The sequence below is a fragment of the Sparus aurata genome, chromosome 14 (assembly GCF_900880675.1).
Source record: "Sparus aurata chromosome 14, fSpaAur1.1, whole genome shotgun sequence".
Classification (NCBI taxonomy): Eukaryota; Metazoa; Chordata; class Actinopteri; order Spariformes; family Sparidae; genus Sparus; species Sparus aurata.
This window is the reverse complement of record NC_044200.1, coordinates 15695154-15708042: the sequence shown is the minus strand read 5'-3', so window position 1 is coordinate 15708042 and position 12889 is coordinate 15695154. Positions and strand designations below refer to the sequence as shown.

Below are 12889 nucleotides of genomic sequence, written 5' to 3'. Positions count from 1 at the left end.
CACTAATTGTGAAGCATATTCTGCACTCTGTCCATTATCAATGCGCTGTTTAATTTCTATTGCATAATAGAAGTCTAGGGGGGTGAGAAATGGAAGGATGCGCCTCTGCTTGCATTGTAATGCAATGCAGTTCACTGCATTTCACTGACAGTTGGCCCTAATAAGAGCATGGCTGGCTGTCGTGTGTGACTCCTTCTCGGCTGCACCAAAGAATCGCAAAGAATACAGCCATTGAATCTGCAGAAGAAGTAGGGGAAAAAAATGCGCTACGTCATGGAAAGAATGACGTCAGGTTTGATTAGGCGCCGAGGGAAGAGCCTTGTGTAGCCGAGGTGGAGTTGAGGCAGCCAGAGAGCAGAGAACGATGCGGGAGTGAAAAGGTTTTGGTGCGTACTTTTAGCAGGCTGCATTATATGATGGGAGGCGGGAGGGGGGCTGTTGAATAATCCTGTTATTATAAAGCGGACACGGGAGCAAAGAGGGAGTACGAGCGGATCATGACGTAACCGTTTCCATAGGCGACTGATATGCTGGATAAGCCAATGGGAATCCACACCAGCGGTCCATACCCATCCTCCTTTTGACGTGCATCACATGTCCCCGGCGGTGTTGTGACAGTAAGGGACCAGACGAGGCGAGATGATTCCCGACAGCCCACTTCCGCCTTCGTCAAAAAAACCTACATCAGAAAATCTAGATCCCCTTTATCCTTTGCCTGGATTGTCTCCTAAATGTGTCTGATATCTTTTAATACAGGTTTTAATGCCTAAAGTGACTATAGCGCAACGAGACAATTACGTGTATTGTATTGTAAAAAACCAGGTGCTTTTGTCTTTCATTTATTCTATTATTTGTTAATGTCTTACAGTTTATATTCGCATTCTTTTAAACATATTAATAACCGGGTAGACAAGTTGTGGTAAAATCGTGCCAGTAGACCGGTATAACGGCTCGAACAACTGTGCGCATGTGTCATACTGTTTCCGGTCAAGTGGAAATGAGTTTCCACTCCCTCTAACGGGATGGTGACTATCTTGACAGCTCTGGTCGGAGACTTTGGTTGTGGTTGTGACAGCGAAGTGGGCGGGATTTTACCTCAGATCAGGGGAGAGAGTCTAGTCTTTGGTGAGACTGAGGGGAGTTACAGAGAGAAAGGGACCTGGGGTGCTCTTCAGAGAACGGAGTAAGTATTTTCGGTTATATTTTCAGCGCTGGCGTGGCAAAACGCCGCATGATAAGGGGCTGCTTTCAGGCGTGTCAGACGCTGCACAAAAAAACCCTCACCGGTTGAGTCTTCATTTTTGCGTGCAGTGATCAACGAGGGCCAGCCACCGGTGGGTAGCTGCTGTGGGTAGTTAGCCTTATACCAAGCTAACATCGTTAGCTAACGTTATATGTTGGATACATACTGACATTGGGCGTCTCGTTCCCAAACGCAGGTAGCTAATCAGCCAGGATGCTGCCAGATTTTCTGTGCCTGGTGCTCGGTTTTGTTAGACTTCTGATTTGCACTGGAGCAAGTTTTTCGACCTGTCAGCCCACTACAAGGGGCTTTTTGGGTATTTTCCTTCTTTACAATCAACATAAGCTAACGCCTGGGAGCTAGTTGGCTAACGTCGTCCGCTAGCCTAGAACCGTTGTTTTTAACGTTGGACCCAGCACGCTTCATGTCTCGTGCACGGGCTCCTCATGTGGAGACAGCCGGTGAAATAACGCCAGACCTCCATCACGTTACGAGAAAGTTACCTCCATTTCATCCCACAGCGAGGCGCGTTGTGCGAGCTGTCATTCAGTTTATTTAACGGTATGTGGATCTTCTATGAAAGATAATGTCAGTAAGCTAGTGTAGTAACATTATTAACCGGGCTGGAAGGGTTATCTGCGAGTGTTGTACTGTACGCTGCGGACGAGTCGTGGAGCTCAGAGAGAGACCCGTGTAGTCGCATTGAAGTTATTTCCTCGGCCGACTGTCAGCACAGTGTGGACACGTTAAATGTGTAATTCAATGCGAATATCAGCAACCAACAACGCCTCTCCTTGCTGTCAGTGTTAAAACATCCCTTCGGAGGATATCATGTGTCGAATTTATGATGTTCCTTACCTGAAACGAACCTTTCTTTCTAAACCTTAACCATATTCCGCATCGTGCCAGTCTGGTAATGTCAAGCTGCCTACCAGGCTTAAATGTCATACTAGGAACATGCCACTTTCATCAGGGCAAGCTATAACCATGTTAAAAGAAAACTACCGAGGCGAATTTAATTCAAAAACAGACGGACTTGAACGCAGCACGCCGCTTTAAATTACATTTAAACGCTAATGGCAACGATAAACCTCCCATTTCCCAAGCCTTGCAGTTACTGCAAGTTGATTACGTAGATTAACGTTACACTCTTGACCTTGATGAACAACGTAATAGTTTCGCACTCGCGAACATTGCATGTAAGTTTTCAGGTTGATGCTGAGTGCAGCCACTGAGCACCTTTAGGTGTCTAGTTGAAGGGATCACTCCTTATCCAATTAAATAGCACCGGGTTTGCTGCTGCAGCAGCAGCAGTGTCTTCCTGTGTTTGTGTCATGACATGTGATCCTACAGTGGGTTTCAAATAATGCTTTTATTTTGAACAAAATGCATTTGAACACTGAATTCCAGCTTGAGCTTGAAGAGAATAGACTGTGATTCAATCACATAAGGTGTGCCGGTCTCTGTGGTATGGTATAGTTATCTGTAGATACTGCATTACATAATGCTGTATAATGTAAGCTAACCAATTCCTTCGCCAAGCGTTATATTGAGAGTATCTTGTTGCAGATTATATGCTACACATTCAGATTTAGTTTTGAGTAGTAATATGTTTGAAGTGAATGGATATTACAGATACTCAGGCCAGGTCAAAGAAAGAGAGATTTTTCATTATAGCAGCCCATCTCAGCATATAGAGATTCACAGTTTGTTTAATGATTCACTTAAACCTCCAGTAACACAATCTGTTGCTGTGTCTGAGCCCTTTGAACTGAGACTGTCGCTGTCACTCAAGAATGACAAAAATATCCTTTCTTATTCCTTGCTATACCGTGCTTTTTCATAATGGCTGACTGCTGGCAGCACTAGTCACGCTGACCGAAGTTTATGAGTCAGTAGTTCTTACACTTCGTTTTTAAATGTTTTGACAAAATGGTTGTTTCTCAGATGCAAAATCGCTTGACCTCCTTGACAGTGTGGTCCAGCTGGATAGCGTACTCCCTACTTTAATTTGTGCTGTAGAGCTATCAGCCTTTCAAGACTTCGACTCTAGGTATTCATACTCTTTGCATTCAGTGCATATGAGGTTAATTAACAATGCTTGAGCATATATAAATTCTATCAATCTCACATCATAGCTTGCTGTTAAAACACTTTTTGCCTCTCAAGACATGGGAGTCTTTAGTAGTCACACAGTGATAGTCAGTGAGAAGTAATGCAGTGTACTGGGTACAATTTCTTCCAGGCAGTTGTCGCCTGTCAAGTCTGTACCTCACACATCATGAACAAGTCTGCCTTACAGCTGTTTGATATGTCCACTGATTTCATTGTCATGCTCTGCACTTAGGTCAATTACAGGCATACCCTAAAACATTTAAATATATTATGTATTGAAATAATTGCTACCATTTATCCTCTGTTCAGTTTGTTTTCCTTAGTATTCTCTTTTGTGAGTATCAAGTATAAAGCATTATTTTAGAGAGTAAGCCACTGTAGGTCATTAATCTAAGGTGACATTGAGCCTCATGTAAACGGACATGGAAAGCTAAATATAGTCTGGTTTTCTACCACAAAGTACAATGTATTTATGGTGCTATTTACATATGTAGTTTTGCTTATCTTTCTTTTTCTGTGTGCATTGTATGACCAAGGTTATTCCAAGCAGAGGTTGACTCAATCATTACTAGCCTACTTATTCATTAAAATCTTGCCAAACCAAGCAGTCGAAACAAAACTAGATTTGGATGACCACAAATATATATATATTTTTTTAAAACGCAAGACTCCATTTGACTCCAAGTGTAGGGAGACTATGATGGCTAAAACTGGAAAAAACTGGTAAAAGTAATTGGATGAACTCTGCCCACCAAAATGATTACAAGGCACACACAGCAAAATGCCGAAGTATCCTTGAGCAAGATACTGAACCCCAGAATTGTTTCTGATGTGCAGTTGGCACCCTGTGGGGCAGCCACTGCCATCAGTAAGGGTCCTGCAATGAGCTGGCGACTCGTTCAGGGTGTACCCTGGCCTTCGCCCATGAGTAGAACTGGATTTGGCCCCAGTAAGCCCGGCAACCCCTCAGGGGGATAAAAAGCGGCAACATCCCGCAACCCTCACAGAAAAAGCAGAAAAGAAAACGAACGAACGAACGAACACAGCAAAATATCAAGAATTAGTCATCAAGACAGTTAGAAGGTCTAACTGTGCTGCAAGTCAGTCTATCAGGCATTTGTGTTAGATTTGGCATTTCTGAAAAGTTGGTGGGATTTATGGCTTGACATGAAGCCTACTGGTAGATTTAGGTGTGTCATTAGTTGTGCACATCTATGCAAAATTTAAAATGATTTCTTCATGACCTTATAGCATTATTGTTAAGTTTATACAATATAAGCATACCGGTTCAGTTGACTCTGAAGTTGATTCAATGTAAAGAATTGCTGGTTGTGATTTACAGGATCAGGTGTAATCTGCACAAATTCAGGTGATCATTGTAGCAGTTTTGTGAAACATAGCCATACTGAGGCAGTAGAGGGAGGCCATTGGATGTGAGTGAACACTTACTACCTGTGCAGGTCTCTTAAAAGGAATCTCCATCAAAATGCAACTTCCTAGGACTCTATCTTTGTGAGTAATAGTCTTGCAAAATATTACAATGTTGGGGACACTAAAGAAGAAAAATCTAATTTCTAAACACCTTTCAGACCTTTATTTAGCTGTCTAGTTTCAAATCAACCAGTAGACATCGGTGTAGGGTTATCTGGTGAACCTGCAATTACAGCAGCTACCTTCTTGTTAAGGCTTCATTGTGTACATATCTGTTTGGCTAGGACAAATTGCATTCAGTAACACAGGTCAAGGTGAAATGAGCCTAATGCTTTTAACTAGTGTGACCTGAAACCACAATGGTAAGGACAGCAAGGTCAGGCTGTGGCAGCAAGCGGCAGGACCTCAGGCCACTGGGCCGCTATGTAGAATCACACATAACAAAGAACACCGAGAGCTTCTCATCTTCAAAGTGGCTTGATGAAAGATGCTCCATTTTGGAATATTTTCCACCCTATGGACATGAAGGACTCTGTAGCAGCTAAATAAAACCATCCCTCCTGGTTTTATTTCCTCTGAAGGGAGACCTATATTTTTCACAATCACAGTTTGAAGATGTCTGCCGGATTGACGATACTGAGGCCAGGACAAATCTGATAAATACTTAAAATCTTACATAGAACATTCAGTCCTGCATGAAAAAAACATATATTTTTTAAGGGTGTGAAAAAGTGTTTCAGATATTATTTATATCGTTATTACAGGATAGTCGTTAGACTCTGCACTGCTTGGACATTTTTGAGCAAATGAGAAGTAAATGATTATGCCATATGACCTCTCATCATTAACAAAGATATCTTCCCAATGATTAAAAGAGGTACTGATCTGGAGAACCACTGTATTTCAAACTCTGCGTTACACCTTAAATAGTTCATTGATGAGGTTTTTAAAATTCAGATGAATGGATTGATCATAGATTTCCTGCTTTGACTTTGGCTCACATTAAAAGCCTTAGCTGTATTTTGTGACGACTTCGTGACACATTTAACAGGAACAACTCTGTCCTCTTCACTTGAGCATGCAGGGATTGAAGTAGATCTTGACTTGATTTTTTCTGACAGGCCCTTTTCATGGACAAGTTTTTGCAAACACAATTATAAGCACACTGCAGGAGCCTGCTGGTCATTCTTAACGTCTCTAAATCCTTCCATGCTGTAAATTTTAGTTTTTGTGGCTCAAAAGCTAGAATTTATTTCTCCTTGGTATTCTGATCTAAGGAGCCAAAATCCTGCCCCATTTTCAAGATAATTTCTGCTTCACCTGCATGGATTCTGTGATGTATCTTTCTGTTTTTATTGATAAATATGAAGAAAAAAAAAAACTCAGTATGGATTCTTTGATTTGACTTTTTGAAAAAAATGGAACACCTTTATATTTTAACAAAGGTTTCACAACAAAGATTGTTTTTAGCGCATGTACAATTTTAGTGTACAAAATCACTTGGTTATAAATGAATGACTGGAACAGCAATTCCTTAGCAAATTCGATGAAGCAGTTATATTAAAACTATCCCTAAAACAACTGTTTTCAGTGGCTAGACATTTACTTATGTACACAACAAGTAAATGTAACATTTTTAGTTGATTCTCGCATCCATATTATTTTACTAACTGTTACATGTCCATCCGTACATAAAGTAAGAAAAGCTGAAGAGGAAGTGATGATGATGGTTACACCTCTGACATGCTGTGTGTTCGTATGAACTGGCAGCCTGACAGCGTTTTTGAGAGCCGTGTAGAGGTTCCAGTCTGTGGGGTGAAGTGGCGCTCTCCGCTGCGAGCCATGCTGCACAAGGAGGGCTGGGTGTCTCTGCTTTGTACCCTCCACATTTACATGGCCTGACCCAGTTCAGCAACGGCTCGCTGTGGGGGGAGGGGACTGTCTGGGGGAAGCTAAAAATACCACCCCTCGCATTAGGCAGCTCCATTGCAGAGGGATCCCTAGAATTGCTATCCTTGACTTGCATCTAGTTGTTGGCACATAGAGGTGTACAAACTGCCAGAGGGTTTCCTTAGCGTGGAAACAAAGACATGAGTATACTTCTGAGATGCCCACCACTGTTGTCCTATGTACTCGTCTCCACTTGCCACTGCCTTCTGGGTGGAGGATGTAAGTGTGCATCCAATGTGTGAAAGCAGCCGTAAATAGCATGAGTAGAGAGACTTGTGACTTACAGTACAAGACGCCGGTCCTCGGGTGAGACTGCCTCTTATTCGTGCTGGGCTGCGGTTTGGTTGCTGCTGTGTGGAAAGGGTTAACCTTAGCCTTTGCCATTCAACCATACCATGCCAGCTGTTGGCTTCAAGATCCAATCACAATGATTTTCCACTGTTGTGACATGTGACCTGCTCCGCAACCCAAAACTGTCGCAGCGCAGCAAATGTTGGCACTTCCTTCAACTTGGCGTTGTTGCTGCTTGTGGGGTTAGGGGGTGTGAATGTGGGAGAGGGCTCATCGAGTAGGACTAGAAGACAGGGAAATGGAGAAGGCAGAGAATTGCGTTCATTACTGTAGGCTACACATGTGCTCTACCCATGTGGGCAGAAACCCTGTCTGAGATCATATCATGTAGTCATGTTGTAAAGACCATTTACACAATTACAAAGCCACATGTTATTCCAAGATGAAGTGCTAAAGACGTGGTGGCAAAAACTCTTGCGTGTCAGGATTTGTATCAGTTTGTTTTAAAATGTAATTCTTATATATTAATCTATTCTGTAGGATTATTTTGTTTTGAGAAAAGGAAAGAAGGAAAAATAGCTGAGACCAGTGCAGCATAAGCTTTCTCATAAAGGCATTTTCACTTTATCGTCAAAATATATTGCAGTTTTTAAAATTCCCCTGAATAGATTAAGTGAAAATAACCTGTATGTTCTTATGTGCGTTGTTATTCATGTTATGGATGACTGTAATCGAAGAGATCCGAGGCTTGTCTTGTTAGTCGCTGGGCATCAGAAGGTTTAAACAGAACTGACCAGACGTGCTTTAGGATTTAACAGTTCTAGCATGTCATTTATCATCATGGAAGGGCAAGTATGTGTCTGACTTGACTAATAATTGTCACACTTGCGTGGCAGTGTAACTCGTGCAATGGAAAGATGACCCTCCAGAAAATTTTCTTTAAAAGGTTGGTTTGGCATTCTCTGGCATTTCTGTCCAAACCCAAAAGCAATCCTTTTTTTTTTGGAGGGGGGTTAATCAGAAAAGTTGTGCAAAAAAATTTTAATTAATGTCATAAAATTATCATGAATAATCAGAAATGAAGAAATGTCTTATTGGACATGTGGTCAGTACAAGAGGTGCAAGAGTATTTTCCCTTCAAAATAGGGATTGCTGTGATCTCTCCCACCTCGGTAATACACCCGGCCCTGCAATTATGCTGTGTAATAAATAATAAATTCTGTCCCGTTTTCCATGGCAGATGGCTCCAAATAGAATCTCAACATGTGACAGAATAGTTTCCAAGAATCTCAATGGAATAAGCTGCAAGCATTCATTGGTGCAGTGAGCAATGAAGCCTTCATTTTCTCTCCTGCATCTGCGTCCTAGTATAAAGTTCTGATAGTTTGGAGTTGAATTCCCGTTTGGTGTAAAGAAAGATGAATGGCGTTCTTTCAAGCACATTTTGGTGGGGTTTTTTTGTTTGTTTTTTTTTTGCCAGATATTCAGAAAGTGAGCAGAACCTCCCCAGCTGAGAGATAACTACAGATTTTTTCCAGGCAAGGAAAAACGCTCCTGTCTGCTTTCACTGGTGCCTTGTCTTTTTGGATAACACTGCTGAGTCCAGGTTCCCTGTGCAGTACAAATTATAGTCTGACATTTCTTTCCACCTGGAAGTATAGTGTATGTTCCGTGTTTCTCAAAATAGTTTTAGACTAGAAATCATGATCATCTTGTTGAATCTTTCCAACAAATAAAACAAATATGTTTTAGGTTTTTAAAGAGCTGATATGCTCAGTTTCAGGTTTGTGCTTTTTATTCTAGGTGTCTACTAATTTACATGCTTTTATGTAAAAAAAATGACATTTTTCTCACATGGTCCATGGCCCAGCGGGCCACTAAAATGACAGTTTTTAACCTGTATTTCTGTGTTCACAGAAAGCTAACTGCTGGGTGGAAATTAAAATTCGATGACGTTGCCTAGCAAGCATATGAATTTATTTATTTCAACCATTTCCTCTTTACACGCAGCTTTATTGTTACATTCAGGGCATGGCTATCGGTGTACAACAGCAGCAGCAGCAACACACATACATAAACAGCAGTGAGTGTCCTGTAGCCAAACCAATGTCTGTAGATCAATAAAACTGCTAGCCCAGCTAGCATTACATTATAATGACACAAAAAGCTCACTGGCATCCATCTACTACACATTATTTAGTTGGCTTCAAATGAGGTTAAACATGCATACAGTTCTCTTGACTGCCCCCCACTATGAAAACATTAGTCCAGCGTCACCATAGAGAAGAAATAGCCACATTAGTCTAGCAATGTGCTAATGCCATGGTCAACTGGAAGCGGGAATGCTACTTGGAACTACACAGTGGAGGAGCATTATGCTGCTGTTTGTCTTTGTCTTTGGAAAAAAACAAAATAAAAACAGACAGGTTGAAGAACAGTCTTTGATTCAGCAGTTCTGTGCAATCTCTGTTTTTAAAAAGGCTTGGGTCTTGAGATCCCTTAGATGGTGGGAGCAGAGGAAGACTTTTGTGTTGGTTTGTGCAGCCTACAACAGACAAAATTGGCTTGGTACACATTTTCATATTATAACCGCAGACAGTGGGAGGGACTGTCACAGATGGGTAAGATGGTCCCCTCGCTGAACTTGCTGCTGTGTTACATAGTGACTTGGATATAGATATCCAAGGCAGAAGAAGCTATCTATCTATCTCTGAGACTAACTGACTTTGGTGTGGACTTGGACTGGATTTTAATTTTGCAGATGTTTTAAGGTGCGAAAAAGCTATTTTAGACTCTAAAATATAAAAGAAAACCCAAACGCATAAAGGAAGCTTTCAAGAATCATCTGGTCAGGACCTTAAAATGCACACAACTCCTGCAGTATTCTAGCCTATGTAATTGTATTATATAGTTGTATGCTCAAAGATCTGTTGCACTTTCTGTCCAAGCTGCACCAAGAACAATTCCTATCAACTTGGTCGACATGAATGAATTAGTCTCATTGTGTTAGGCTGATTAAAGCTGAATGGACAGCAGCCTCGCATTAGAATGGACTCTCCCATGTAGAGCACCATGGAGCTCCCTGATGCCACAGATAGGCTTAATTAGATTAAACAGAAGGCTTTTCCTGAGGTAATCAGTCACTTGGTTCCTGCTCACTATGTTACCCCACCAGTTTCACTGCAGGGAAGCTGGTGGCTTCTTTCTCGCTCTGATTTTTTTCAATGACAGACCTCCTGTATGCTGTTTGAACATGGCGGGGTACTTTGATACAGTGTTGCGGATATTGCTTGGGTGAAGGGATTTGACTGCGTTGCTTTATTTAACACCATAACATACTCTCTCTCTCTCTCTCTCTCTCTCTCTCTCTCTCTCTCTCTCTCTCTCTCTCTCTCTCTCTCTCTCTCTCTCTCTCTCTCTCTCTCTCTCTCTCTCTCTATAAAAATAGAAAATGGTCAACTACTGGCATGATCTATGTTCAATGCAAAATCAGAATAGGCTACATTAGGAATAAAAAGAAGATAAAGTAAACTTACTTGAATGATACACTTTACAACACACAACATAGCACAAAAAACTGACTTCATTTTAAGCGCTAAGCTCCCACCTGCTGATATTTAACAACCTGACTAAGAAAAACTAGGTTGTTGTGTGTTATAGTAGTTTTTAAATTTACATTTTGAATGAAATACATTCTGTTACCGGTATTTTTTGCAATTTAGTTTTGATATTTTTGATAAGTATTTGTAATTTGAAAAAGGGGGATGTTTTGATGTGGAGGCACGTTTCTTCATCAAATAATGATTCATGATGTAATCAGTCTCCAGCAGTCAGTGCCTGTGTAGAGCAGGACCATGCATTTGAAAAGGAGTCAAGGAATAGTTAGGTGACACCTTTATCCGGTTGACCTGTTGCGTCACATACCAGACAAGTTAAGAAGCAATGAACGGGCTGCACAGCGAATGGTGCAAACATGGAGGACTTTTCGGTGCTGTACATTTCATAATATACATTGTATCAATACCTTCATTGCCTTCGTCTTCTTCTTTTGTTTTTCCCAGCCATGGATGACATCCAGGTCATCTTGCGCAGAAGCCAAGGCTAGTTCAGGTCCGACTAGGGTGTATACATGAAAGAGTAAATCAACTTCAAACCGCATTATCTGGCTGCGTTAGTCCGACTGAAATTGAATTTCTCAAAGTCAGCCTAGCACACACTTAAAAAAGTCCTGTTTCTGCCGGACTAACACAATAGTTTTCTAACATCATGTAAATGTACTGAGTGATTAAGCAGTTTTAATGCATATCCTTCAGCCAAAAGGTAGTATTGGCCTAGACCATAGTAAGAAATATCTTGAATAGTTATCAGGTAATCTTGTAGTTATTAGTCTTACTATTAAATGCAACCAAACACATTGGGTAAACTAAAATCAGACAAAGGCAAGAAGCTTGAAACCTTTTACTAATAAACAGCTGCAAGAAGTTTATATTAACAGTCGATTTACATTGCAGAAGAGACAGAACTACCTTTTAAATTCTCCATGCAGGAAAAACCCTAGGAGCAGCCCAGAGCACAGTGATCACCACTGAATGCTAATGCTCCACTCTGTTCACATACTCTGACCGGGAAGCAGAGTGCACATTACTTGACAAGTGTTTTGCCCAAATGACAAAATTATTATTATTTTATTACAACTCAAGTACAGCTAATCAAAATCTCTTTGCATTGGCTGTAGGCTGTTTGGCTAATTACTTTGCTGCTTGTCTCAACAGCTAAGTGGTTTTGTGGTTTTTTAAGAGATTCCATGTTCCCCCTAACACAGTAAAAATGATTCTGTTCTAGTGTACTGTACCTTTTATGATTATAGAAAAATATTATGTATGGTATGATGCATCATATTGTTTATATTGGTTCATTGGTTATCCAGTGACTACATCAGAAGCCCTGAAACATTGGCCATTATTCCAGAGACTTGTTGTCTGGGTCCAGAGATTCATGTAGACATCATTGGTTATGATATAAAAACTAAGGAATTCTCACATTGGAGGCCACAGAAAATGAGCTCATTGCTTGCTTGTTTGTCAACAAAGTCAATTCCTCTTCTCAACTTACCAGCTTTAAGAATCTCACTAATGATTTTTTTTTATGTGTTTCCTCTCCTTCCTTAGATCTGCATGCATGGTGATCTCCGCCTCTGTGGGTGATCCTCAGTCACCATGAAAGACTAGGAACTCAGCTCTCCAAGGGAAATGGCTTGTTTTGTAATATCCCTGCCCCGCTACCTGCCGTATGACTCCAGCTGCCTCTGAAGGGCCCGTCAGCTGTTTATGGGAACTACCACTGTGTTCGCACTCTTGAGGATTTAAGCTTTTCCAGGACAACACTTTTTGTTTCTTTTTTCTTTTTTTACCCCCACGGCCGGGCCGAAGCAGCAAGGCTTTGCAGTACAGTGGGGAGACGGCAAGAAAATGGCGAACAACTCGTACAGTGGGGTGAAGAACTCCATGGTGGAGGCCAATCACGATGGAGAATTTGGCTGCTCGCTCAAAGAACTGCGCTCCCTTATGGAACTGAGAGGCGCAGAGGCGCTAAGCAAAATTGGGGAATCTTATGAGGATATTCAAGGACTCTGCAACCGGTTAAAAACATCACCTATAGATGGTAGAGTAATATTTCCTCTACACTAATTCAAGATGCTTACTATTCAAATCAAATGCAGGATGTTTTCACAACAGTGCTAGTAGCAATTGCTTTTGGAATGCTAATGTGTTGCACACATAGTTTAGGAGGCGTGTCATTGGCCATGTCATCCACATTGTGGATACCTTGACATCACTTCCTTGGAAAACTCAGAGGCCA

The 12889-nt window shown here is 41.3% G+C and overlaps 1 protein-coding gene across 4 annotated transcripts in view; it reads left to right on the top strand.

The window, feature by feature from the left end:
* The first annotated feature begins 1002 nt into the window (after positions 1-1002).
* The window catches only part of atp2b1a (ATPase plasma membrane Ca2+ transporting 1a), a 40946-nt gene continuing 29059 nt past the window's right edge, over positions 1003-12889 (top strand). For 3 of the 4 annotated variants that reach the window (XM_030439355.1, XM_030439357.1, XM_030439356.1), the window contains exons 1-2: positions 1004-1183; positions 12199-12691. In XM_030439355.1, coding sequence (XP_030295215.1) covers positions 12499-12691 — 193 coding nt within the window. In that variant the 5' untranslated portion in view covers positions 1004-1183; positions 12199-12498. Of the gene's footprint in view, positions 1184-12198; positions 12692-12889 lie in introns of all 4 variants that reach the window. The other variant, XM_030439354.1, reaches the window with a different exon arrangement.